This window comes from Amphibalanus amphitrite, unplaced genomic scaffold (assembly GCF_019059575.1).
Source record: "Amphibalanus amphitrite isolate SeventyFive unplaced genomic scaffold, NRLGWU_Aamphi_draft 000243F_arrow, whole genome shotgun sequence".
NCBI classification, from domain to species: Eukaryota; Metazoa; Arthropoda; class Thecostraca; order Balanomorpha; family Balanidae; genus Amphibalanus; species Amphibalanus amphitrite.
The window spans coordinates 298,778-322,228 of NW_024881738.1; the positions used below are offsets into that span (position 1 = coordinate 298,778).

Sequence of the window (23,451 nt, forward strand, 5' to 3'; positions counted from 1 at the left end):
GCAGAATACATTGTCTGCACCCACTGGATAAATATTGTGGGTGCAGCTGCACCCTTGCACCCATGGTTCCTACGCTTATGCCGCGAAGCTCCGAGGTCGACAGCTCTGCGCGCGTGGAGGTCACTCAGCTGAGACAAAAACTGATCAGCGTCGCTCGGTCAGGGCCGGCTGATCCCAGTCTGGTCAGAGCGTCACCCGTGCCGTCCTGTGCTCTTGGCCCTGTCCTCTCTCGGCCCTGTCCTGTGTTGTCCTGTTCTTAGGTACCATGTCCTGTCCTGAACTGGTGTGTCATGTCCTGTCATGACTCGTCCTGCCTTACCCTGTCTGGTCCCAGGACATATGACCGATCTTATATTCTGTCTTGACCCAACGTTAACTATCCTGTCCTGTCCTTCCAGAATCCAGGCCCTGTCCTGTCCTGTCTTACCTGTCATGCATTTATTCTCATGTTCTCTTTTCTGTTTGGTCTTTTGTATAGACCTGCTCTGTGCCATGTTCTACCCTGTTTGGAGCAGCAGTCCATTGTTTTTGCTACGGCATTCCCGTCCATTCCGTTCCATCCAGATGTGTCGCTTATAAGCAGACTCGCCGTCCATAATGTATATGAGTCTCCTGGGTGGAAGAAGCCCGCTTAGAACGTCTGTTTCTGTGAGTGTTCTCCGTCTGCCTGCTGCAGAGCTGCCACCAACATACAAAATAAAATATAGCAAAAGTAATAGGCAACTTGAGTCCGCTGCATTTCTTCTAATCGCTGCAGGTGACTGTAGTCTTTAAAAGTAGCGCCTTTATTACCGGCTCGGCCCGCTCGGTAGCTGACTCTCCTCACCGCGACCGGTGTGTTTTTGCTTCCTCTGACTGACGGTTCAATCAGCTAGAGGGGAGGGATGATTGACTGTAGCCCAGACAGGCTCACATAGGGAGACAGGTTTGCTTGGGCAGCCGCGTCGGAAAGAGACAGGCTCGCGTGAAACTGTTGGCTTAGAGAGAGCGACAGACCGTTGTGTATGTTGTTTGGAATGCGGTATTATTGCTAGAAAGTCTATAAATAGTGGCTTGTGTCAGTCAAGTCACAGTCGGTGACTTGGTGACGGCGCCCCTAGCCGGGGTGACCACTCTAAAGCCGAGCGAGCTCACGTAAATCAGTGCACGTATGGCCCGCAACTGCGACATGGGCGCCTTTATCACACGGAGAATGACATTCGCCTGAATTGGTCGGCAGAGCTGCAATGGCTATGGAGGTTGGGTCAGAGCTGTCTGCATTCCCGTCTGCGCACGGCAGTGTGGCGTGATCTTATGCATACATTATTCATATGGGGCAGACACGTTGCCCATAAGTGCTGCAGAATGCATGGATGCTGGAGCCGTAACGCCAGAAGCAACCGTGACAGGCAGGTATCGTGTAACGATTGCCCGGCATTTTAAACAACACGGATGCCATTACGAGCTCGGCACGGCTCGACTCATGCTGCATGACGCGTGGTCTCTGTTCGTCTGTTTTGAGTCATGCGGTCGCCATTTAACCCTCCCGTGACACCTGTGGTTAGTCGGGACCACCTGAGTCAAATTAAACCACCGAATTCGGCCACAGCTGCTCAGCGAACTCACCACGCTAGAAGCGTCCCTAAACGCTCGAGAAGAAACCATGACCACCTGCACGCGGACAGAGCGTTTTCCCTCGTATGCCGGCTCCCTGGAGCGACTTGTTAATGAGGTGTGGTAACCGGCAGGCGGGGCGTCGCGACCCGCGTCTGACACTGGCCACGCCCACAGGGTGTCGCGCGCGCAGTGTTTCGTCAGTCGCGTTCTGCCCTCTTCTCTCACTCTCCCGACCAGCCCACGCGTCACGCGCCCCGCCGTGATCGAACGGTGATGGATCTCCGTCAGTTCCGAAATCACTCCGTCTCTCGCTGAATGGAAATGAAGGGCGATCTTTGTGCCCGGGATGCTCCCCGCAGTCGCAGTGGATGCACATGATGGCTGTGTTGTGACTTCGGATGAGCCGGCTATCAAACAATGTGTTACACGATGCTTTAAAGTCGCCGCAGGGCGCCTTCTGATCAACGCTCGGAACTTGAACCAGTTTTGTTATCACAGAGCGCCCTAATTAAGTTGTACTTATGCACCACCCGTCATTAACTAATCTCCGGCTCTCTCTTACTCTTAATGGGACATGTTCTTGTAATCGTCAGCAATTTGGGGAATGTGTTTGTTCCTGTTAGTGTAATGCCTGTGTGGTGTCAGCATATTGCCGCTAGGCGTCACTAAACGCTATGGTATCGCTCTTGTTTCAGCCACCGGATTCAGTTACTGGCCGTTGGCCCACTTGGTGGACCACATGCTGTGTTCTTTGCGAGTGTGACCGCTGTGTTTCAACCGACCGGTGCCCTTTATCCTGCAATCGAAGCCCTCTGTCTCCGTGACCGTTGCCCTGCGTTTGCATGGCCGTGATGTCACCTGGACTGACCGCTGCCTTTTCTGTGACCGGCAGGGCCTGGTGTGCACTTGCCATCCGCATACACTCGGCAGAAGCCACCCCGGCGGCAGCCCTTCCTACCACCCGGCCGATGATGACGACGGGCTGAGTATGTCCAGTCACGGAGGTCATCCAGGTCATGGAGGTCATCCAAGTCATGGAGGTCATCCAGGTCATGGCGGTCATCCAGGTCACGGAGGTCACCCGGGTCACCCAAGTCATGGAGGGTTTGGAGACTCGGCCGCCTGTCCCCGCGAACCGCCGCCGCTGCGACGGTCCGCCTCAAACTTCTCTGAAGACTCCCTGGTGGACGGAGTTCCGCCTGAGGCCGCCCCCGTCCCCGCTCCCTCCCCGGCGCCTGCCGCGGTGACGCCGCCTCCGGCGCAGGTTGTGATGCGGCAGGGCGGCGGACGGCAGCCGGAGAAGCGTCGCTCGCTGACACAGGAGTACCTGGCCGCGCAGGCAGCTGCCGAGGCCAGCAGGAGTGGCTCGCGTTCTCTGGAGGGTACCGCGCCGCCCCCGGCCGCGTCAGAACGACGGCCTTCGGTGAGTGGCGGGCAGAGGGCCGAGCAGGAGCGGGAGAGAGGGGCGGAGAGCCCCAGAGAGGCGGTGCAACAGCGGGAGAGCTGGCCGACCGCCTCCACTGCGGCGACTTCTCCCACACCTTCAGCTCCAGCCGGCGACTCAAGGCGGCTGTCTCAGGCGTACGACGACCGGCCTGTCGCGTCTGCCGATCCACGCCGGCTCTCACAAGCGTATGATGACCGGCCGGCCGCGCCTGCGTCCGACCCGCGCCGCTTGTCTCAAGCCTATGACGACCGGCCTGTCGCATCTGCGCCCGACCCGCGCCGCTTGTCTCAAGCCTATGACGACCGGCCCGCTGCATTTGTGCCTGACCCATGTCGCTTGTCTCAGGCCTATGATGACCGGCCGGCCGTGTCTGTCGATCAGCGTCGTCTCTCACAGGCGCCTGACGAGAGTCCCGTGGACAAGCCGGTCGATTCGCGCCGCCTATCCCAGGCTGCTTACGACGAGCGACCGTGTGTCTCAGCGCCCGACCCTCGGCGCCTCTCGCAGGCGCTGGATGACAAGTCACCGCCGCCTGCGTCGGATCCTCGTCGCCTGTCGCAGGCTGCGTACGACGAGCGACCCTGTGTTTCCACTCAGGACCCGCGTCGGTTGTCAGGAGTCTATGACGATCGGCCTGTGGAAGCGGACTCCCGGCGCCACTCTCAGGTGCTGGAGGAAAGGCGCTCCCCGCCTGCTCCTGAAGCCAGGCGTGTGTCACAGGCGCAGGCTGAGGCGGCGTCTGATTCACGCCAGGCGGCGGAGGAGCGGCCGGCAGCGCCAGCGGCGGCAGAAGGCAGACGGGTGTCTCTCTCTCAGCTCTATGACGAGCGGCCGGCCGTGGCCGCAGCACCCCCGCCAGCTCGAGACCCTACCCGACGGCTGTCGTACGCCGCCTACGACGAGCGGCCCGCGCAGAGCCGGCGGCTGTCGCAGCCGCTGCTGCCCACCGAGCAGCTGTCGGCAGCTGCGGCAGCTGGGGAGCCGCTCAGAGGCAGCTCCGAGCCCCGGCAGCCGGCAGGTGATCGGACCGACGGAGACAGCCGACCGCCCTGCCAGAAATACGGTGAGTTGGGCATGGTTAAGTAGTTATGACTTATGAACTAGGGAAAATCAGTGCGTGCTTAGAAATGTGAAATGGCTTACACGAATATGACTAATGTGATTGTTGTATGCTAATTGACAAGTTACGCGAAGCATCTAGACAAACCTTAGTTTTCACAGTCACGTTCATGTATGAGGTGTGACTAAGTGTTTTCCGTTTTGGTTTCGCTATCATGTATCTGTCTTATCTGTCTTTGTCAACCAGTTATGTTTAACGCTCGATGGTGGGTGGGCTTAACGACCAGCTCATTGTTTAGCCTGTGACGTTACAAGGCCGAGTGATTTATGAACAGGGCTTAACTCATTGCGAGATTTCTGATATAGATAGCGATCGGGCCTTTGGCTCATCATTCAACCTCTGTCATCTGTGGACACTCGACAATGACAATAATCTGCAAAAAGAAACCACTTTTATTCAGGAAATCTTTGTTTATATCATTACAGCTCATTGATGACGAAACTTCGTCGATTAAAACTAAGAAAAATGGTAATGGCATTGTTTTGAGTTGTTATTTTTAGAATAATCTTGAGTTACCATGCCAATATTATCCCTCGATTCCCTATCGTGTTTCGGCCGGTCAGTCAAATCAGCCGAATGTCGATTGTCTCATGCTTCTCGATCTTCTGATTAAAAACGGCAATAGAGGTCATTCGTTTAAGATACGCTCTCGTCCGTAACGTAACGATCTGACAAAGGCATCTGACATGACCGCGTTGAGATTTTACGTCGCCCTATTTTACCGGTCCGTTACATTCCCTGTTGTCAGAGGAGCCCTCCAGACATTCCGCGTTCTCTGTCGGGTATTCACCGTAAAATTCGAGGACGTTTTTCAAGTGTGTGTTCGATCACCAGTGTTGTAAAACGTTCTCTTCGTCCTCCTTCTTCCTTGGCCTTTCAAATATGGCGAATCGCCCATCGGTATTGGCGTAATTTTCATATCATGTTTTCTATTTATTTTGACGTCTCCTAGAAATTATATTTAATGTAACCAATGGAGTATGCCATAATGTAACCCTTATCTGTCAATGACATTTAACGAACTGCGGAATTACGATCAGAGGCCTGTTTCACTAAAAACTTGCGATTACAAGTGTTTGAACTTTACAATTCATAAGTATTTTTGCAAACTATGTAAAATCGGATTTCACTAAACTTCATCACCAGCGGCACCTCCGATAAAAATAGTTTGCAAATAAACTTGTAAACAGTAAAAATGTTTTTAATCAAGAACTATAACATGTTACAGATATTGCTTCTTTTTATCAAATTATGTCTAGTATTCATGTCAAAAAATGCATGAATAAATTATAAATAATGATGCTGTTTCTGAATGGTATAAATGATAGTTCACAATATCTTATTATTGACTGTGGAAAATAACACGCAAAACATTTGACAGCAGAAGACTGTTGAATGCAACTATGGCGCGCGAATGACAAAACATGACTATATTTTAATTCCTATTATTTTGCTTCTTAGGGTGTGTGCTAAGTAAAAAAAGAGCATAAAACGACTCAACAAACCATAGTTGTTCTAAATAGATGACTGTTTTGCATTATTGCACAAAAAGTATCAAAATTCCGAACGTCAGGACCACTGGAATTTCAGGTTTGTAATTACGATGTTTTGTTTCAAGTTTCTGGTCTTCGTGAAACAGAAAGTTTGCGATTCCGATGTTTCTTGCAAACTTTTTTCTTGTAAAAAAGTTGGTAAATTGTAAACTCAAAATTCATGTTCAAAGATTTCGTGAAATCCAAATCTCAAATGTTGGTAATTATTTCTTTTAAACTCAAGCTTTTTCTTTGTAATTACAAGTTTTATTTGTTAGTGAAACAGGCCTCAGAGTGAGATTCTGCGCGACAAAAATGAAACTCAACATCGAGACTCTCTTGAAACCATGCGGTTTGATACTGTGATCAACATCTCCCGCGAAGTTGTGCTTCCACTCGGTCACCGATGGCCCTGAGTGTCGACGTGAGGCCCGAGGTGCTCTCTGCTGCCGTAACGTCACTCCTCTGTGCCGTGATGCTGTCTGTCTGCGTCTGGCGCCGCCGGAGACAGCCGGCCACGCCGCAGCGGCTGCCTCCACTCTGTGAGACTTCCAACTCCGCAGACACATCTAAGTCTTTACCTCTTTACCGCACTTGGCATTGGTGCCTTCCCTCGTCGGCAAACTCTTCTCATGTAGACCCTCCCTCGAATATGACAGAAGTCCTCCCATGTGCCCCTCCCTCGAATATGAAAAGAGAACGCCTCTCCTGTTTGGTGTCAGCTTCCTTATTCATGACATATCCACAAAACATGCGTTTCCTTCGACACCCTTCAGGATCTTAATAGGATAAAACGGTCACATAATTCACGTTGAACATAAACGACTAACTTCTCACCTAAACTTTTTTTATAAATTTTGTCCGAACCTTTTGATGGGAAGGATTCACAAGGACAGAGCCACCGCTAAGCGAAGCTTGTTGCGATGACCCTGCCCTCTACCCTCCGATCGCGCAATTCCGATTCTATGGCAGAATTTAGAGTCCAAACTTTAACGTGCGCACAAAGCCGCGCACGGCCGGTCCCCTCGCTGACTTCGCCTGGCTACGGCCTGCCACCAACCGCAACCATACCTGTCAGGAGGCCCATAAATGTCTCATCTCTTATAAACTCATCGTCTAATAACCCAATTTATTACGCTTCTGATCACACTATCAGGTTAAGCGGGCCATGCTGCGCTGTCATAACATCCCTCCCCGACCTTGCTGCCTCTGTCAGTTTCGTCCGCCTGGGCCCTATTTCGGTCGGTCTATGATTTGGCCACACGCGCTGGCACACTGTCAGCCCTGTTGCCATTGGCCGTGGCGTGGGGCGTCCTTGGCAGTGGCCCGATCTATCTCTGTATATCGGGGGCCAGTGTAGCTGCCACACTGGTGTGTTTGACCCGGCAGCTCGGTCGACGTTCCGTGCGTTCCGTTCCGACTCTCGTGGGATTTGTGTGGTGGCTAGGTGTGTGAAGGGCGGTGAATCTTGCTCGGATGTGCTTGCGAAAGTTTTTGTGGTTTGATATAGTGCTTGTCTTGGTGCGTTTTAAGTAGTAAGTCCTGTGTTGGTGTTTCTACTGCGGTATTCGCCGTTACTCTGCGATACTCTGTGGTGATTATCGGTGTTTCTTGGTGACCTGTGGTGTTCGGCAGTGCTCTGTGGTGCTCGCTGCAGTGCTCTCCGAGCTCACATCTGCCCAGTGTGTAACCACCGCCGTCCATCCTCAGACGACCGGCCGTGCACGGCGGCCACCGACTCCCTGCCCTCAGTGGCTGCTATCAAACCCTGGTGGGAGAAGGAACCCGACCGGCCTGTGCCGCAGGCCAGCCAAACCAGGACGAAAGGTCAGTCGCCGCCCCGCCCGGGCCGCGGTCGGTGGAGCGGAACGACGCCGAGATGCGGCTGGGGTGTCCGTTTCGTATCTGTTCTGGGTCTGTCGGCTGTCTGCAGGAAAGTTATGGGTGGTTTCTCGTATTGGAATTCTCTAACGGAATGAGACCTCCGTTTTATGTGGTGTATTGTGTTTGGATGGTGGTAATGGGAGTGATTTAGCATTTTTGCCTCTAAGGAATTGCACAATGCACAGGTCCTCGGGCCTCAGCTTCCGCTGTCGCTGCCCCAGGGCCCAGCGCAACCTGTGGTTTAGGTGTGAGCTCTCCTCCCGCTCCTCGCTTCCCCACCCCCGGCGCCGTCCTGTTTCGAGCTCGCTCTATTTCCTCGCTCCCTCTATCCGTCGGTAAACACACACGCGGGGCTCTGTTTGTTTCGAACACGCGTGCCCTGTTTTCTGCTGTAAACGGTAGGTGCTGGCCGCGAAGGTCACTGCGCGCGGCACCATCTGTCGGTGGTGAGCTGAAACTATGGTTCGAACCCCGGCCGCTATGCGGCGCTGAGCTCGGCCGGATGTGTGCAGGGATAATTTGAGTGTGCGGTAATCAGGCGAGGGGCGCCACTGTGCGATAGTGGAGCGTGTGGCGCGGCCGGGCGGCACTGCGTGAGACTGTCGCCGCTGTTTGGTGCGTAGTGTGAGTAGTGCGTGCGATGCAGTGTGGTACCGAGTGACGGACAGTATGTTTTTCCACGTCAACGGCTCTGAGCGAGCCGCTGCACCGTCAGCAAAGCAGAAAGGTATGTGAATGGAGCGCCGACACTCATCCAAACACAAAGGCATTTGAAGGGTGGAATATTTATAAGCGCATTGTTGTGTTTCATCCTTTGTTCTTTAGACAAGTGGCTGTGCCGTTGATTGGTCGCTGGCGTCTCTAGATTTCGATGCCGTCAACTGGCAATCTTTGTTTAGACAATCCTCGTTCGAAGGGTAAACATGGGTGGTCTTGCAGTGTAGTCATGCAAGACATCTCGAAGCCAAACCAATGCGTCTTTTGTGCTGAGCAGCCCGTTTTCGCTCGCGATTCGCCGTCCCGCTTGTGGTATCTTCGTGACAGTCGAGCCCATGTACGAGTAGTGTCGCTCACATTCGTGCGCCGTTTACCGGTATTTGCAAACCGGCTGTCCGTGCCACGGGCGGCTCGTCTGATGGGATGGTCTTCCTCCTGCCCTGTCCGCTCCGGCCCGGTTCGTTTGCCAGTTCTGGCGACGTTCCGTTGACAGCGACCGAAGCGTGCCGATACGGGGTGCCAGTCCCGCCGCCGCGACTGGCATGTTTCAGTCCGTCTGTCTATGTGAATGTCCTCGAAGCTGTGAGTCACTCGGCCTCATGTGTGGCGGATCTAGGGCGACCCTGACGGTGGCGGTGACGCTACTAGTGGAACTGATAACGGTGGCGACAGCCGCGCGACGGGTATTGTTTTGAGTCGAGGATGTGGTGGTGCAGGGGCAGAGGCAGCGGTGTTGATAAGGACGGCTGTTTGACGGTGTTGCGCGGTTATCCACCGCTGTTTCTTGGCCTCCGCCGCCGCTGTCACCGGAAGCTCCAACGGCCACCACCCGCTGCACGTCCCCCCTCCCGTCCCCAGTCCCTTCCGCTCCGCCCCGTCAGTTCGCCGCTATCTACCGCGCCCAGCTGTACCGACGTGCTATGGCGACTCTGGTAGATTCTGGCCTTGCCTGTGCCGAGCTGATTATTGCTGGACTGGGCTCTGGACAGTCGTAAGAGGCTATAAACGAGCCTTCCTCGGAGTGGCCATGCCGCCCGGTCCCGACTCTAAAACACCCCCACCCGTGCTTTTAGCGCCGTTGGACCCAGCTGTGCGCTGAGGCAGGTGTTGGACGACACCGGATGTGGGCCCACATGGTCGACTGGGGGAGGGAGTTCGATCCACAGACCGTGCGCCTCTCCTGCCCCAGGTGCTGGGCGGGGAGGGGAGGGGGGATCAGCTGTCAATGGTGGCGGCTCACCTGAGGGTCGGGGATCCTCGCTAGTGAAAGGTTTCCTGGCTGAGCGATTGGAAAGGGCTTTACTTTTGTTGTGAAGATGTGTCTATCAGGTTATCAGATAACGTATCTGGGATCAGTATTAAATGTTAATTGTTTTTCATGTTTGATACGTGTCAGACATGCCAGAGTTGTACCTAACAAGAGTGCAAAAAGATGACTTGTTGCACTTTTGCAATACGTATTGCTACTTACTACACTAAAGTTTCAACCAGCCTTAGCTAGGCATTTGCCTATGACCCTTGAGGTGAAAGCTTGTGCTGTGTTAGTTCATCGGAAAGTCCGTCAACCCGTCACCCGACGCCTGGTCATCGTTTAGCAGAGCTCCGTCGTCACCTCCCGCTGTGGTGTCAGTTTCGGCGGCTGGTCTGAGTCAGACCTCAGACCGCACTGCAGCTGGTGCGGTCAGAGGTGCAGGGCTGCAGTGCGAGATATGGAGCTCAGTGTGGATGGGTACTGAACTGTGGGCGGTGTTGGGGTAATCGCTGACCGATCAGCAGTGGGTGGGTTCAAATTGGGGTGTAAGAGTCAGTGCTCTGCCGATCAGAAGTCAGCAGTCAGCGCTGTGATGGTCAGCAGTTGACATTAGGCGCCGCGTGAGTTAACTTGGAGTGCAGAGCTCAGCGCCCCTGATGGTCATCACTCAGCAGGCCGCAGTTTAGGACTCAGTCAGCAGTCAGCGTCGAACCTGGCAGTGCGGGTGTCAGCACTGTAACGGTCAGCAATGAGTGCCGTACACTGGGAGTGTAGTGCTCAGCGCTGTGACTATCAGCAGTCAGCGCCGTAAATACAGAGCGCAGAGGTCAGTAACCGATAGTCAGCGGTCAGCGGTCAAACGTCAGCAGTTTGCAGCACCGGAAACTCAATCGCGGCCAGACTGTCGGTCGCCCCGACGGTGATATGGTCGGTAGAAGCTCGACCATGAAGGGTTATCGGTCCGCTTCATCAATACACTTCAAGAATGCTCAGAATGGCTTCGTTGACATTTGACACTCTGCCTAGAACTTTTCGAAATCGACAAATATTGAACAAATCATCGAAGACGTCTCTGGCACTCAGCTACATATGGAGAATGGATGATGTTCCCATTGAGTGGCTCCATCCAATCGAAAGCCCTCATTCCCGCGGTCATTGTGTGCCAATAGCAGAGCGCTCGGCGCCGAATTACACCAGCTCTGCAGCGAGAGAATGTTGCCGGCGGCCCCCATTTGTCCGACGTTCATGTGAACTCGAGTCCACTGCGCGCACCTCTCTGCCTGGGGTGCAACGTTTTGCCCCATGTCGCTCGCGGCCGCTGCAACGCCGTCGGATTACGTCACACCCACGTGACCTATGACGTCACATCTGGGGCATTCCACGATAGATCGTACCACTTTTTTCCAATTTGACACCCTCATCTCTCGGATTTTAACGATAGTTGGTCTAGGGGGTAATCAGGGGCTCTGAATCCTCCTGTAACAATTTCAGACTTATCAGATGAGTGGTTTTTGAGTTATAGTGTATAACATGTTTTGGATCTTGCGTTGCAGCCCCAAGTTTGGCGGGCTGTAACTCTAAGACGGATAATCCAAATGCCAAATGCTATACGGCATTGAACTTGCATTGAAACCAAGAATAATATGCATTTTTAAAATTTTAAAATTTATATTATTTTTGATATATAACACCTCGAGTTTCCTTTCATTTGCATTTTTATGCCTTTGGGACCAAATTTTTTTGAATTTTTATTTACTTAAAAACATTTTTGGATCATTTTTAAGTAGTATGCAAAAAATTAGGAAGGTGTTCTTTCTATAAATGTACTTATTTTGCGTCACCGTAATGGTCTCGAATTGTGATTTCGGAAGAGAGCCTACAAATGGTGTGGTAAAGCTGCCTAGTGACATCACTGGTTACTGAAAGTTCAATTGAAATCATTTTTGCCTCACTTTTGCATTGTTGACCTTGCGTGACGTCATTCGTACGTCACTAGGGTCATAAGTTTTTCGTCAATAACTCTCGATCAAATTGAGCTAGAGAGACGGGAAAGCTACCAATGGACTCGGAAAGACGTTGCGAATCGAATGATGTGCAATGTGATCTCATTCACCCAGCTTCGTGGCCTGACCCGACTGTTAACCATCTCTGTAGCGGCGCTGTTTGTCCAGCGCCGCGCTGCACACTGGTCGGAAACGCTCCAGCGAGAGGCCAGCGGCCTTTCCGCAAAAGTTTTTTGCTTGTTATTCCACAACTAGTGAAGCAAACTTCATAAAACTTTGCATACCTTCTCTGTCATATGTAAGCTATCATTTGGATGTCAAGCACTAAATATATGACGTGAATCTGTTAAGTTATGACGTCATAATTGAGTATAATACAGGATCTAGCACCACTTTAAGTCAACAAGGGAAATTGGGAGCTGCTATTCGGGCACCGGGAATGGTTTCATGCACTCCTTGCAAGGTCCAGTGCTTGACTTTAGCATTGTTGACTTTGTGTGACGTTATTTATGACGTCACTAAGGCCATATAAGTTTTTCGTCAATAACTCCTGATCAGATGGAGCTAGAGAGTCGGGAAAGCCACCATTGGACTCAGGAAGACCTGTCGAATCGAATGATATGCAATATGACCTCCTTCAACCATTTTCGTGACCTGAGGGGCTCCGACCTGACCTTGACCCGAGGTTAACGCCTTAAGTTGACTTCACCCGAACACCAAGTATAGCATTCAACGCGTCTGAGCTAGACAAACACGGTGATGCCAAAATCGCGGCAGTGCGACCATTTTTGGCAAAGTAATTAACCTAAAACCGAGCCCGTGCCTTGTGGCACTTACCTGACCTAAGAGGTCACTGGCTGACCTAAGACCTTAAAATTGGGTAGTACCTAATTTTTGCGTCTTATAACGGCACACAGCTTGTTTTTTCCGCGAGGCTCTAGCTCAATTAGAGGCGAAACGGCGAGGGAGTTGTACCAACCCTCCCCGGTCAATATAGAAAACCAATCGGTCCGGCCAGGGTTAAATACCGGAATTGTGATCTAATGTAAAAAGACGGCCCAAGGTAAACCGACGTCAGTGACAGGTGTCCTATATTTGCAGCGTCTTATATTCACGAAGGTTTCAATTTCCACTTTCTTCAGCCGAGTGATGGTTGTCAATAGCAAGGCTCTCTAAATGCAAGCCGTAATCGCCACGCAATATGTGGAAGGCTTTTGATGTCAATACATACATAAATGCATACATAAAACGCGCTTTTCACAAAATTCATAAACTCAAGCGCATCTGTTTTTAATGACCAGTCAACTACGCATGGATGCGTGCAGGCCACACAGGTCAGCGTAAGCCGGGCGCGGCGGCCGAGCCGAAACTGGGGCGGGGCGGGCGGTAGTTGGGTAGGAAGAGCGGCTCCTGCAAATTTTGCGCAAATATGCGCAGTTAGCTTTTATGTTGCCCTGGTGTAAATTTAAATCCTACTTCATCTCACAAAAAATCAGAGTGGAACTAGATGGGACTACCTGTTGTTTCCTTACCTAAACTTTGCAGTTATATTCCAGAATCACTGTAGGAGAGCCTTCATAAAAAAGCTATAGTACATCTTAGTTAGGGATTTAGTATGCCAAAAATTTTGCACTGACCAGTCGGCAACTTCATAACGAACATTTTGATGCATAATATGTGGGATTTCAATTTGGTGTCTATCAGCAATAACACTCTGAATATCCGGCTCAAGAAACCTCTTGCTCCGCGTCAGTTTCCGAGTTCTGGGATACCCCATCTTCGGGGGCGGATTACAGTTATTTTTGGTCACCCGGATTAGTTTTTTTGGCCTAAGTATAATAATTTGATCAATTTCAAATCGATCTATATAAAAAATAATCCAAAACTCCGGAATCGCCCGTGGCCTCTCGTGAGGGCGTTTCCGACCAGTGTGCGCTGGTTGGCTTTGCCGCGGACTCGGGCGGTCACGTGACGCCCGGGGGCTGGCTGCCGGCTGGGCCGCCCGGTCGGGGAGCGGAGCTAAATACACGGCAGTGTGCTGACCCGAGGTCATCGACTTAGACTGACCTCACCAGAACAAACAGTATACCATTCGACGCGCCGGAACTAGGCAAACACAAAGATGCTAAAATCGCGGCTCTGCGACCATTTGTTGCGAAGTTATCTATCAAAAACCGGACCCGTAATTTGGGTCACTTGAAATGACCTCAGGGGTCACCAATGAACCCGAGACCTTAAAATGTGGTATCATTCGATGCATCTTGTAACGGCGCACATGCTCGTTTTTTCCGCAAGGTTCTAGCTCCATTAGAGGCGAAACGGCGAGCTGGGGTCGTACCGAACCCCCGGAAACCCATTTTGTATACATTTAAATGAGGAACTTATAGAAAGAACACCTTTCTAATTTTTTGCATGTCGATTTTAAAGGACCTGAGGTTTATTTTGAAGAAATAAAAATGGCAAAAATTTTGGTCCCAAGGGCCATTATAGACAAATTAAAAAAATACTACGACTTTTTTCAATATGTAAAGCTTTTCTTTCCAATTTTAAAAATACTATATTAATCTTTGATTCATCGTTAGTTCAAAGCTGTTTACCGTTTGTTGCTTGCTTAGCTCGTTTTTGAGTTATAGCTCATCAAACTCACCCTTACAATCTGAAGTTTAGAAAATATTATGCAATGTAACTCAAAAAGTTTTCATCTGAGGAGTCTGATATTTTGACAGGTGTTTTTGGAGCCTATGATTACCCCTTGTACCAATTTTCATTCAAATCTGAGAGATGAGGGTGACGGGCCTGGTACGATCTATCGTGGAATGCCCCATCTATCAATAACCCTGTGACATCACAGTCTCCCATGCTCCCGGTGACCCGGCGACGGTGACATCCAGGGGTGTGGCGTGCCCTCTCCCCTGTAACATTGTCGGCGGAGCGGGGCCGGGACAGGAGACGATGACAGCGGCAGCGGCGGTGACGGGTCTCGGCTAATTGGGCTGCTTCTGTTGTGTAACATGCCGCGGACAGACTGGAAAGGCGGCGGGTGGTCCCGATTGCGCTGCTTTGTAGACGGGTGGGCGTGTGGCGTGCGGTGGTATGTCAGCAGTTGTATTGCGAGCGTCGTCTGCGATTGTTGTCGACTGTCTGAGGTGTCATTGCAGCTGGTTGGGCGCAAGGGCACAAATTCCTCTCTTACGTTATACCCATTTTACTGAATTAGTTTCCGGTACTGGAACAGTATATACCTACTCTGAGTACTCTGGTTCGATGATTATTGCAGCTCCAAAAAAGTGGCCTTGGGCACACGCTGTTGACGGTCTCGTCAGTTGACCGACGTCTAAACCCCCCTCTGATCCAATTAGCGTGGGGCTGAGTCGGCTGGGCAGTCCGACCCGCAGCAGTGGCTGTGTGGGGTGAGCAGTGGCTGTGTGGGGTGGGTGACCGAAGCCCGCGGCTGTGATCCCTTTCGCTAGCTGACGGTGACCTGCCGGGCTCCATGACCACCAGTGACCAGTGATTGGTCCAGTGACCGGTGACCGGTCTGGCAGCCACCTGTCGACGGGCGAAAGCCGGCGCGTGCCGCGTGCAGCGCCACCCCGCGGCGGCGGCGGTGACGGCACGGCTCACACGCGGCGCGCGGCGCAGAGCTCCGGCGGCGGCCGCGGCGTGGCGAGCGTACCGCAGGGCTGGGCGGCCGTGGGGGACAGCAGACTGGCGGAACGGGCGGCCTGCAGCCCGTGCCGTGGCCCGGTGACTCAGTGGGCGGCCTTGACGCCGCCCGGCGCTCCGCCCGTCCGTCAGAGCACGGCCTGTGGAGATAGTGCACCTGGCGTACCGCCGAGCCGGCAGTCGGACTTGCAGGGACCGTGCAAACGGACTGTGCTGCTGCTGCTGCCTCTGGGAGCTGTGGTGATACCGCCGGACGATACAGTGAGCTGTGAGCGACCTCTGTAGTACATACCAGAATCGCCCGGAGCTGAGCTCTCTCGGTGACCTGCTCCTCTGTCGCGATGGTGCTTCTCGTGGAGCCCTCGGGCCGTCCCCCTCGACGGCCGAGTCGCGCGCCGGCCAGCGCCGGTCGCAGTCTGCCCAACCTGGCGCGCATCTCAGTGGCGGCGCGACCGCCCCCCGTCGGCGGTCGACGGGGCACAGGTGAGCATCGATCTCGACGGCGGGGTGGTCAGTGTGCGGCCCGTCGCCGCGCCCTGCGGCCATGGCGAGCCGCGCGCGGGCCCATAGTGAGTCCTGCACGCCGCCGGCGGCTCCATCACAGCTGTCCCCCGCAGGTGGGAGTGCCCGCGGCCGTGGCGCAATACGAGTGGGTGGGGCTGGCCGGGCTGGGATGGGGGCTGAGGGTTGGCCGCCGTCTGTCGGCGTCGGTGGAGCTCGCTGCACTTGTTTTTTGGCCGGCTGTGCTTGCCTACGATGTGCTGTCTGTCCCCGGTTCGTTTGAGGGTTCATCGTTATGATTAGGATTCTTCTGTGTCGTGCCATGATCAGTTGGCTGCTGTTGTGGACTTTGATGGATCTGTCCGAGTCCATTTATGTCTTGTAATCAACCCGCTAGTGTCCGGTTGTGTTGTGCTGTGGTGGTTCCGTTTGGGTCCCGTTTTGTCGTGGGTTTGGTTGTGTTACGCTCTGATGTGACCGGTTCTGTCATGCTGCGATGGTCTGTCCATGTCCAATTTTGTCGTGTTGCGAAGGCCCGTCCGCCGATCCGGTTCTGTCACGCTCTGATATGTCCGGTTGCGTCGTGCCGTGATGCTCCGTCCGTGTCCGGTTGTCCGTCATTGTGTTGCTGTTGCTGACCGTCCCTTGAGCGGCACGTGTGCTATGAATGGCGGCGAGCGACCGCCGCCCGCTCCGGGCCGGCCACTGAGCCGTCATTATCACGTCATCGCCCGCCGTCCGCCGTTCGGTCGGTCGACTTTCCTGCTAGTCGAGCTCCGGCCGGCGCTTTCTCCCGTGCCAAACTGTAGCGCCGGCTGTGGTCTGGCGCCGCGCCCTGCCGCCGTTTGTCACTATCTGTGTTTCCCTTCTGTTTCTCTATATGTTTCTCTCACCGTCTGGCTCGGTAGACTGTCTTTCTCTCTGTTTCGCCGGCTGGTCGGCTGGGAGCTTTGTCTATGTGTTAACTGTGACCTGAGCCCTCTGCCTCGCTGTGCGTTTCGTAGACCCTCTGTGTCGCTGTGTTTCGTATGCCGCCCGGCTCTGCCATCTGTGTTTGGGTCGGCTGTGCGCCGTCACGCCGGTGGCTGCCGCAGCCGGCTGCTGATCTGGGTCGGACTGCGGTCACGGCGCCCGCTCCGCCGCCGCCGGGCGCTGGTGGTGGTGCCGCTCTGGTGCTGGTGCTGCGGGCTGGTGCGGCCGGCTGTGCGCCGCGCCCTGGTGGTGGTGCCGAGCTAGAGCGATGCTCTGTGTGCAATGTGCTGTGTGTAGTGCACTGACGCCACACACCACAATCTCCCTCTGAACTACCTACAGCCGCCTCGTGTGCCTAGACAGCCCTCTCTCCGGTATGACTCGGAGAGCTTAAAACTGAATTATGCATCGTCCCGTCACTGTCAGTGTGAGAGTGACGGCGGCAGTCCCGGCCTTGTCGGTTCATGGCTGACTCCTGAACAGTCAGGTAGCCGGTCGACCCGCCGCGCCGCCGGCTACCGGCAGACAAATATGGCGAGCTGTGAAAGGACCGCGGTGGCGCCGAGCTGAGCGGAGCAGAGAGACAGAGGGCTGCGCAGGAGAACCGCCGTGTGGATACCTTCGACGCACGGGTATTTTTATTGTAAATCTCTATATTTGCCCGTGTTGTGGCAGAACTGTATGACCTCTGATACCGGCTCATGGTGTGGGACAGTCATCTGGGGCTGTAGCTGGCTTTGAAATGAGACGAAACATTTCGTAGCGTGTCGTATGATATTAGCGGACACCTTCCATGGTATGCGCTAGAGATACACAGTTTGACTTCCTCTGAAGTTATCATGGTATGTACCACGGGGTGGGCTTCTGAAGCTATTCCTCATGGCCGGCTGACCGGCCCGCCTGGGTGCCTTGCATCACCCGGCCGACCGGGGCCGACTCCGGCTCCGTCGGGCGCCGTGCCCGTCTCAGAACTCGCCCTGTTGTCCGATGGATGCCGATAGACCTGTCTGGCCGGCCCGGCCGCCGTATATGGGCCGCTGCGCGTGCTGCGGTCCGACTCTGAGCCGGTCGCTGACGAGCCGCGGCGCCGCCCGCGATGGCGATTAGCAGCTGAGACTGGGAGTGCTCTGAGGGACCGGCTGTGGAATCAGCTCTGACTGAGAATGTTCCGTGTGCTCTAGCTGAGAGTGCTTTCTAGGGCCCAGGGCCGACCATGGGCGGGCCGGCCGCACAATTACAATGTTGGATTTTAACTCGGCTGCTCGGGAGGGTTTTCTTTGGGTCGTGTAACGGGCGGGTGGTCTGTTTGAACGCTAATCCAGTGTTTGATTTGGGCTCAGCGTGTAGGCCAGTCCTCTGGGGTCGGTCTGTACGGGCGGGCGGGTGGTCTGTCAGAGCGCTCCCCAGTGTTGGATTTGGGCTCGCCAGTCGGCGGTCGATGAGGTCAGGGTCGGATGGCGGACACTGCCACTCATTGTTCTCGCTGGGTGAAACGATCACCCAGCTGCGACGAATGCCAGGGACGGGCTGGATGTTTGAAGACTCAAGCTTCGCGGTGGAATGGTTGCAGCTTTCCATGCTGGAATGGGGAACAACGCTCTGCCATGTGACTGGTATTTGGAACTTGGAGCAGTATATCGTGCTTTTGGCGGATGATGTGGGCCTTTCGGTCGAACGGTCTTTGTATATCTTTGATAAACGGCTTAGGCCCTCTCGAGAAGTCTTGTTCTCTTAGTCGGTCACTCATGAGTCATAGGCCCTTTGTCGCACTGTCTTGGTCCCTCAGTCTGCCGGTCCTAGCCCCTCGTTCGCACGGTCTCGGCCCCTGGAGGCAGACGGCGCTCCACATACAGGCTGGCTGCGCCTGACCTGTTCAAACAGAGCTGGCGGCCGCCCCGGCCGGTGGATTGGCTGTGGGAGCAAACAGACGGTCTGGCCGAGCGAGGACGCGACGGTGTGGCGCCGAAATTACTCTGTCGGAGATTCTGGAGAGACCCCGACGCGGTGGCACACCAGCAAAAACCTCATTTTGTGGACACTTGACAATTGACATGCCACCGCTATAAGTAACAACCATTCGCTTCTCCTAAAGATTTCTTTCAACTGAGAGTGCACTTCGCTAACTATGTGCTATACCTAATGTTGGCTCTGGTTGGTGTCCGTAACGATATCATAAGGAAGTTGTCAAGTAACCGGAATAAGTAACATCACGACATTTGAGCGTCGTGACAATTGGATATTGTTTCTCAGACTTCCGTTACAGTGCTTTCTTCTTTCTCCCATGCTATGCGGCGCAGCATGCTTTTAGGCGCCTACGATGGTGCCATCTATGGGTAATATTATTATCAGTCGCTGGTCGTTGCTCATCAGTTCTGCCTGAACCAACCAGGCTGTACTGACAGCTATGTGCCACTGTCTGGCACATAGCCTGCCACAGTGCCACACCCGCAGGGCAGACGGTGCGTGACCGGCTGCCACCGCCCCTCGGACTGAGCGGGCCATAGGTGGCGCTGGGAGCCGGGCGGACCGTCCACAGTCCGCAGTCCGCACCTCGGGGTGTCAGCAGGGTGCGGTGGTGACGTCATTCTTAAGGGGGGGCTAGAGCCGACGATTAGGGGCACTTGCCTTGTGCATTCGCATTGGGAATCTATTTTGTTCTTATCTCCGTGGCTGAAGTGGAACTGAATGGGAGTTGCTCCAGTTATGTTTACCAGTTTGCCCGTTTCCGACCTGAATCTCATCTCGGTCGCCGTTGCGTACCGTGACGGTCGTGATAGGCCGTCACGGCGCGGCGGTTTGTCCGTGAGCGGCTGCGGGGCCGGTAGACCACCGGCGGCAGCGCTGCCTCCCGACCGGGCGGCCTTTCACCGCCACCCAGTCTGGTCCGCTGGCGTCACAGGCGCTGCCGGTGAGCGGCCTACCCTCGGTGACGGCACGGGGCGGGGTAGGGCGGGGCCGTGACCGGCGCTCGGTGACGGGAGTCGGTGCCGCCTGTCGGTGTGGAAAGGCCCAATAGCTCCCGCTCTGTTACGGTGCTTTCGTATGGATGATTCTGTTTGATAAGTACCGTAAGGTGGGACTATTTGAGACAGTGGGGCTATTGAGACAGTATTTAAAATTGTTATAAAATAAAAACCGTTTGAAATTTATGCTTAATTTACTTAATTTAGCTCAGGTGATTTACTGCTCGATTCCACACCTTCCTGAGCAAAAATACCACATAAAAATCAAACGCTCTTCATTTTATAGCGATTTTAAATACTGTCTCAAATAGCCCCACTGTCTCAAATAGCCCCACTTTACGGTATTCCATGTTGTTGACTTTGTAATTGAATCGACCTGAATGTGTTGATGTCCTCGGATTTAAGAAGGGTCACATAGCAATGGAATTTTGTCACTCCAACCAACAGACTCCTGTACTTCCTGCAAAGTACATATCCTGCTTACGTAACATCAATGTCCCTACGATGCCTTGGCTCATGGCTGACAGTTGACACAGGGGTGTTTATCCAGCTAAAAAGTGTGACATTTCCCCCTTCCATGATGCCGCTTTCGTCACGACTTTTCCCTCCACCATACACGACGCTGTATGTGTCCCCTACGCCATTTTTGACACACAGCGTGTCCCCGATACCATTTTTGACACATACCTTGTCCCCTGTCCCACGTTTGACGCGCAGCGGGCGGCCCGCCGTCCCCACTCCCCCGGCGGCTATATTTCGACAGTGGGCTCACGTTTCACACGCGGCTGCCGCTCCCAATTACCTGTCACCGGCGACTGTGTGAGCCAGTACCTACCGGCCAATTCACACTGACACGCGCTCATTGCCGGTATCGTAACAGCTGCGCCATGAGCGCCGCGCCGGGTCCCAATTCCGGCCAGTGACGCTGGCCAATCGGAGGTATTGTGACGCGGCGGCGGCATTGTTTTATATTGGCCCGTCGTCCGTTAGTTGTGATTGGTTCGTCATTATCGTGTTTCCTGCTCAAGTAACGATGAGCGATTCTGGGAATGGATACCGTCGTTTGGTGTCTGTTGTATGTCTGAGGGTGGGTAGTGGTTTGTGGGAGGAGTTTGAGTATCGTGGGAGGGTGGGAGGTAATCTAGTTGTAGGCACCGTGAGAGGGGAGAGAGACAGGTGGGACCAGGGGTGGGGTGGCTGATACCTGTGAGCAGGGACGGGCCTCAGGGTTTGTTGTGACCGGGTATGCAGAGTGCTGGTTGGAGATGGCGTTGAAGAGGTATGGGTGCAGATAACTGGGTGTGTAGGCATTTGAGCTGGTGAGTGTGGCTGGAAGCATCGGTCATCGACCATCATGTCAGCGGTCAGCGCCCGGTTATCAGCGGTCGAAGCTCTGTGATCGTCGTTCAGTGGTCGTCGGTCAGTGGTCAGTGGTCGGCAGTTGCAGAGGGATGCTACCGCAGACCGTTTCTGTCCACCCAGCGTGCAGCTACTGTATGCCACTGAGCGTCACGGGTTATGGCTGTCTGCGGCTGAATCCTTTACTGCTGGCCGCTGCTGATTGTTGCTGTCTCGGCCCGCCGGCGGCGTCCGGCTCGGCGGAGCGAAACGTACTGCTGGGTGAGTGACCGAGGTCGACCCGACCCAGCCCGACCGGCCGACCGGCCGGCCCGGACGGGCTGCTTTGGACTGGGTGGGCGCTGCCGCTGATCACTGATCAGACAGGCATTGTTCAAGTAACTGTTCACCCTTGCTGCTGCTAGGACTAGCTGGCTGGATGCCGCCGTCTCAGCTGGACGCTGGGCGGTGCCGGTCCCAAGCCATCACATCCAACCCTGCAAAGCCACATGCTTCCGTGTGGCGCGGCGGTCACTGGCGACGAGGTAAACTCCTGGCTACATGACAGTGCTAGTTCATTGTCCGGAAATGATCACGACAGCTGCACTAGTCGCTACGGAACTTACAGAGGCTTACACAGCGTGCGCCGGATATCCTTCCCTCGCTCGCAGCTAGGTAGCCGATGAGCTTGTGCCGCCAGGGTAACCTGCAAACGGAAGCTGACTCTGTTTCTATGAGGCTGACGTGCTGCGCTGCTAAGACCCGCTCTCGCTGTTGTTGACACTAAGGACAGGCGGCGATCACAACCACCCGGAACGCTACCGAACGGCTCCCGCGACCGGCCGTGTCGATAGGAGTGATTGTGTCATCTGGGACCATTGCGAATGCATGGCTACAGCGCCGGGTTGTTAATATGGATCAGGCATGCATGCTGGGAAACCGGTCTGTCCTGTTGACCAGCACGTGTGGACATTATCCTGAAACCATAGTTATCCGGGTGGCACCGGGCTGTGAGCTAGAACACTGCGCCGGGAGAAACGAAGTAACTGCAACGCGGGAATGGCGCAAGCTGCTATCATAATAACACACTCGGGGAGGTAACTGGTGTGGCGATTTTACAACAATGTTGAGTTGCATCATACAGTTCGTGTCGCCTGGTACGAACTTTCCCTATTACATTCTTATTTGATGTTGGATTAAGTTATGGACGCTGACGCAGTTTCGGAACGCTGACCCTGCTGTGGACCTGGCTGATAGCCGACCTCGTAACCCGATCTAGCCCAGTTTGATCGGCGTCTGCCGGCACCCTTCTCCCCTCCCCGCTCTGTATTCTGCACGGTGCACGGACGGTTAACTGCAGTGCCGGCGGTCCTGCCAGCCGCCGGTCGGGAGGGGAGGGAGGGAGGGGAGGGGAGGGGAGGGGAGGGTAGCCCGCCACGGTGGACCGCCCGTGACCGGCCCTGGCAGCGCCTGGGGGAATTATTGGCTCTTTGTACTGCCAGCGGTTATGAGACCACGGTTAGAGTCGAGGTGGGATGGATCGGTCTGGTGTCTGTGCGACGAGAGGTGGCGATTTGGAGACGGATATAGTCGGAGCGTCACGAGGTTTTTGTGGGAACCGAGTCTCGGTCGGCTGAGTGGAGATACTGCGGGCTCTATCACCCGTGGTATGGCGAACACGTGAAAAGGATCCCCGAGCTCTCTGGGAATAGAGGTCTTTTGTGTCTGGCGTGGTGTTACAGCTGAGGTCATGTTCCGATGGTCGGAGTCGTTATATCTCCCCTCTCAGGATGTCCGAGGCAAGGCATTGTCTAATATTCCAAGATGAAAACTATTCCATGATGATAGTTTTCCCCGCACTATTCTTTGACCCAGTTTTATATTCTTCGTATCGCAGCTCGTCTGTCACTCCATTTGGTCAAATTAGAACCATATTGTCCGGGTTCGTCCCATTCGCTTCCTGTCTCCCAACTCGTGCCTCTGCGGGTCACTCGATGCCGTGTGGACTCCGGCCGCCTCCCACGGACTCCTACTGTGGACAAACGGACTCCCACCGTGGACGCACGGCACTGGCCCGCCTCGGGCACCCTAATCGTCCCCTCAGGCGCGGACCTGCCTCGCTGAGACTGCTCCGGCGCACCCAGCACGAAAGCGGCGCGCCCGGGGCACTGGAGCAGACCCGGTCAGGCAGGGCAGTGATCTCACATAAAGCCAAGCGGCTGTAAACTCTGAGCCCTTCTGAAGGTGGTAATTATCGTTCGAAGCACCGCGGTCCCATAAGGATTACCGGGCTTCTGTCCGGATCTTATATAGCACTGAGCCATTGTGACATCGGGTCAGAAAGGCAGAATCCCAGGTCACCGTATTGAATCACCACTGCCGAACTCTGCTTATTTCAGTCTGGGTCTGTCGGTACTCGGGGTCATCACGCCTGTCCTTTTAGATAGGGGGCGGCGAAAG

The 23,451-nt window shown here is 54.3% G+C and overlaps 1 protein-coding gene across 6 annotated transcripts in view; it reads left to right on the forward strand.

Annotated features, from left to right (window-relative positions):
- LOC122386199 (serine/arginine repetitive matrix protein 1-like) overlaps nt 1-23,451 on the forward strand; it is a 77,022-nt gene that overhangs the window by 29,979 nt on the left and 23,592 nt on the right. For 3 of the 6 annotated variants that reach the window (XM_043375156.1, XM_043375157.1, XM_043375158.1), the window contains 2 exons: nt 2,489-4,106; nt 7,406-7,522. In XM_043375156.1, the coding sequence (XP_043231091.1) occupies nt 2,489-4,106; nt 7,406-7,522 (1,735 nt within the window). Of the gene's footprint in view, nt 1-2,488; nt 4,107-5,844; nt 6,238-7,405; nt 7,523-8,089; nt 8,307-15,173; nt 15,701-23,451 lie in introns of those variants that run through there. The other 3 variants (XM_043375159.1, XM_043375162.1, XM_043375160.1) reach the window with 3 other exon arrangements.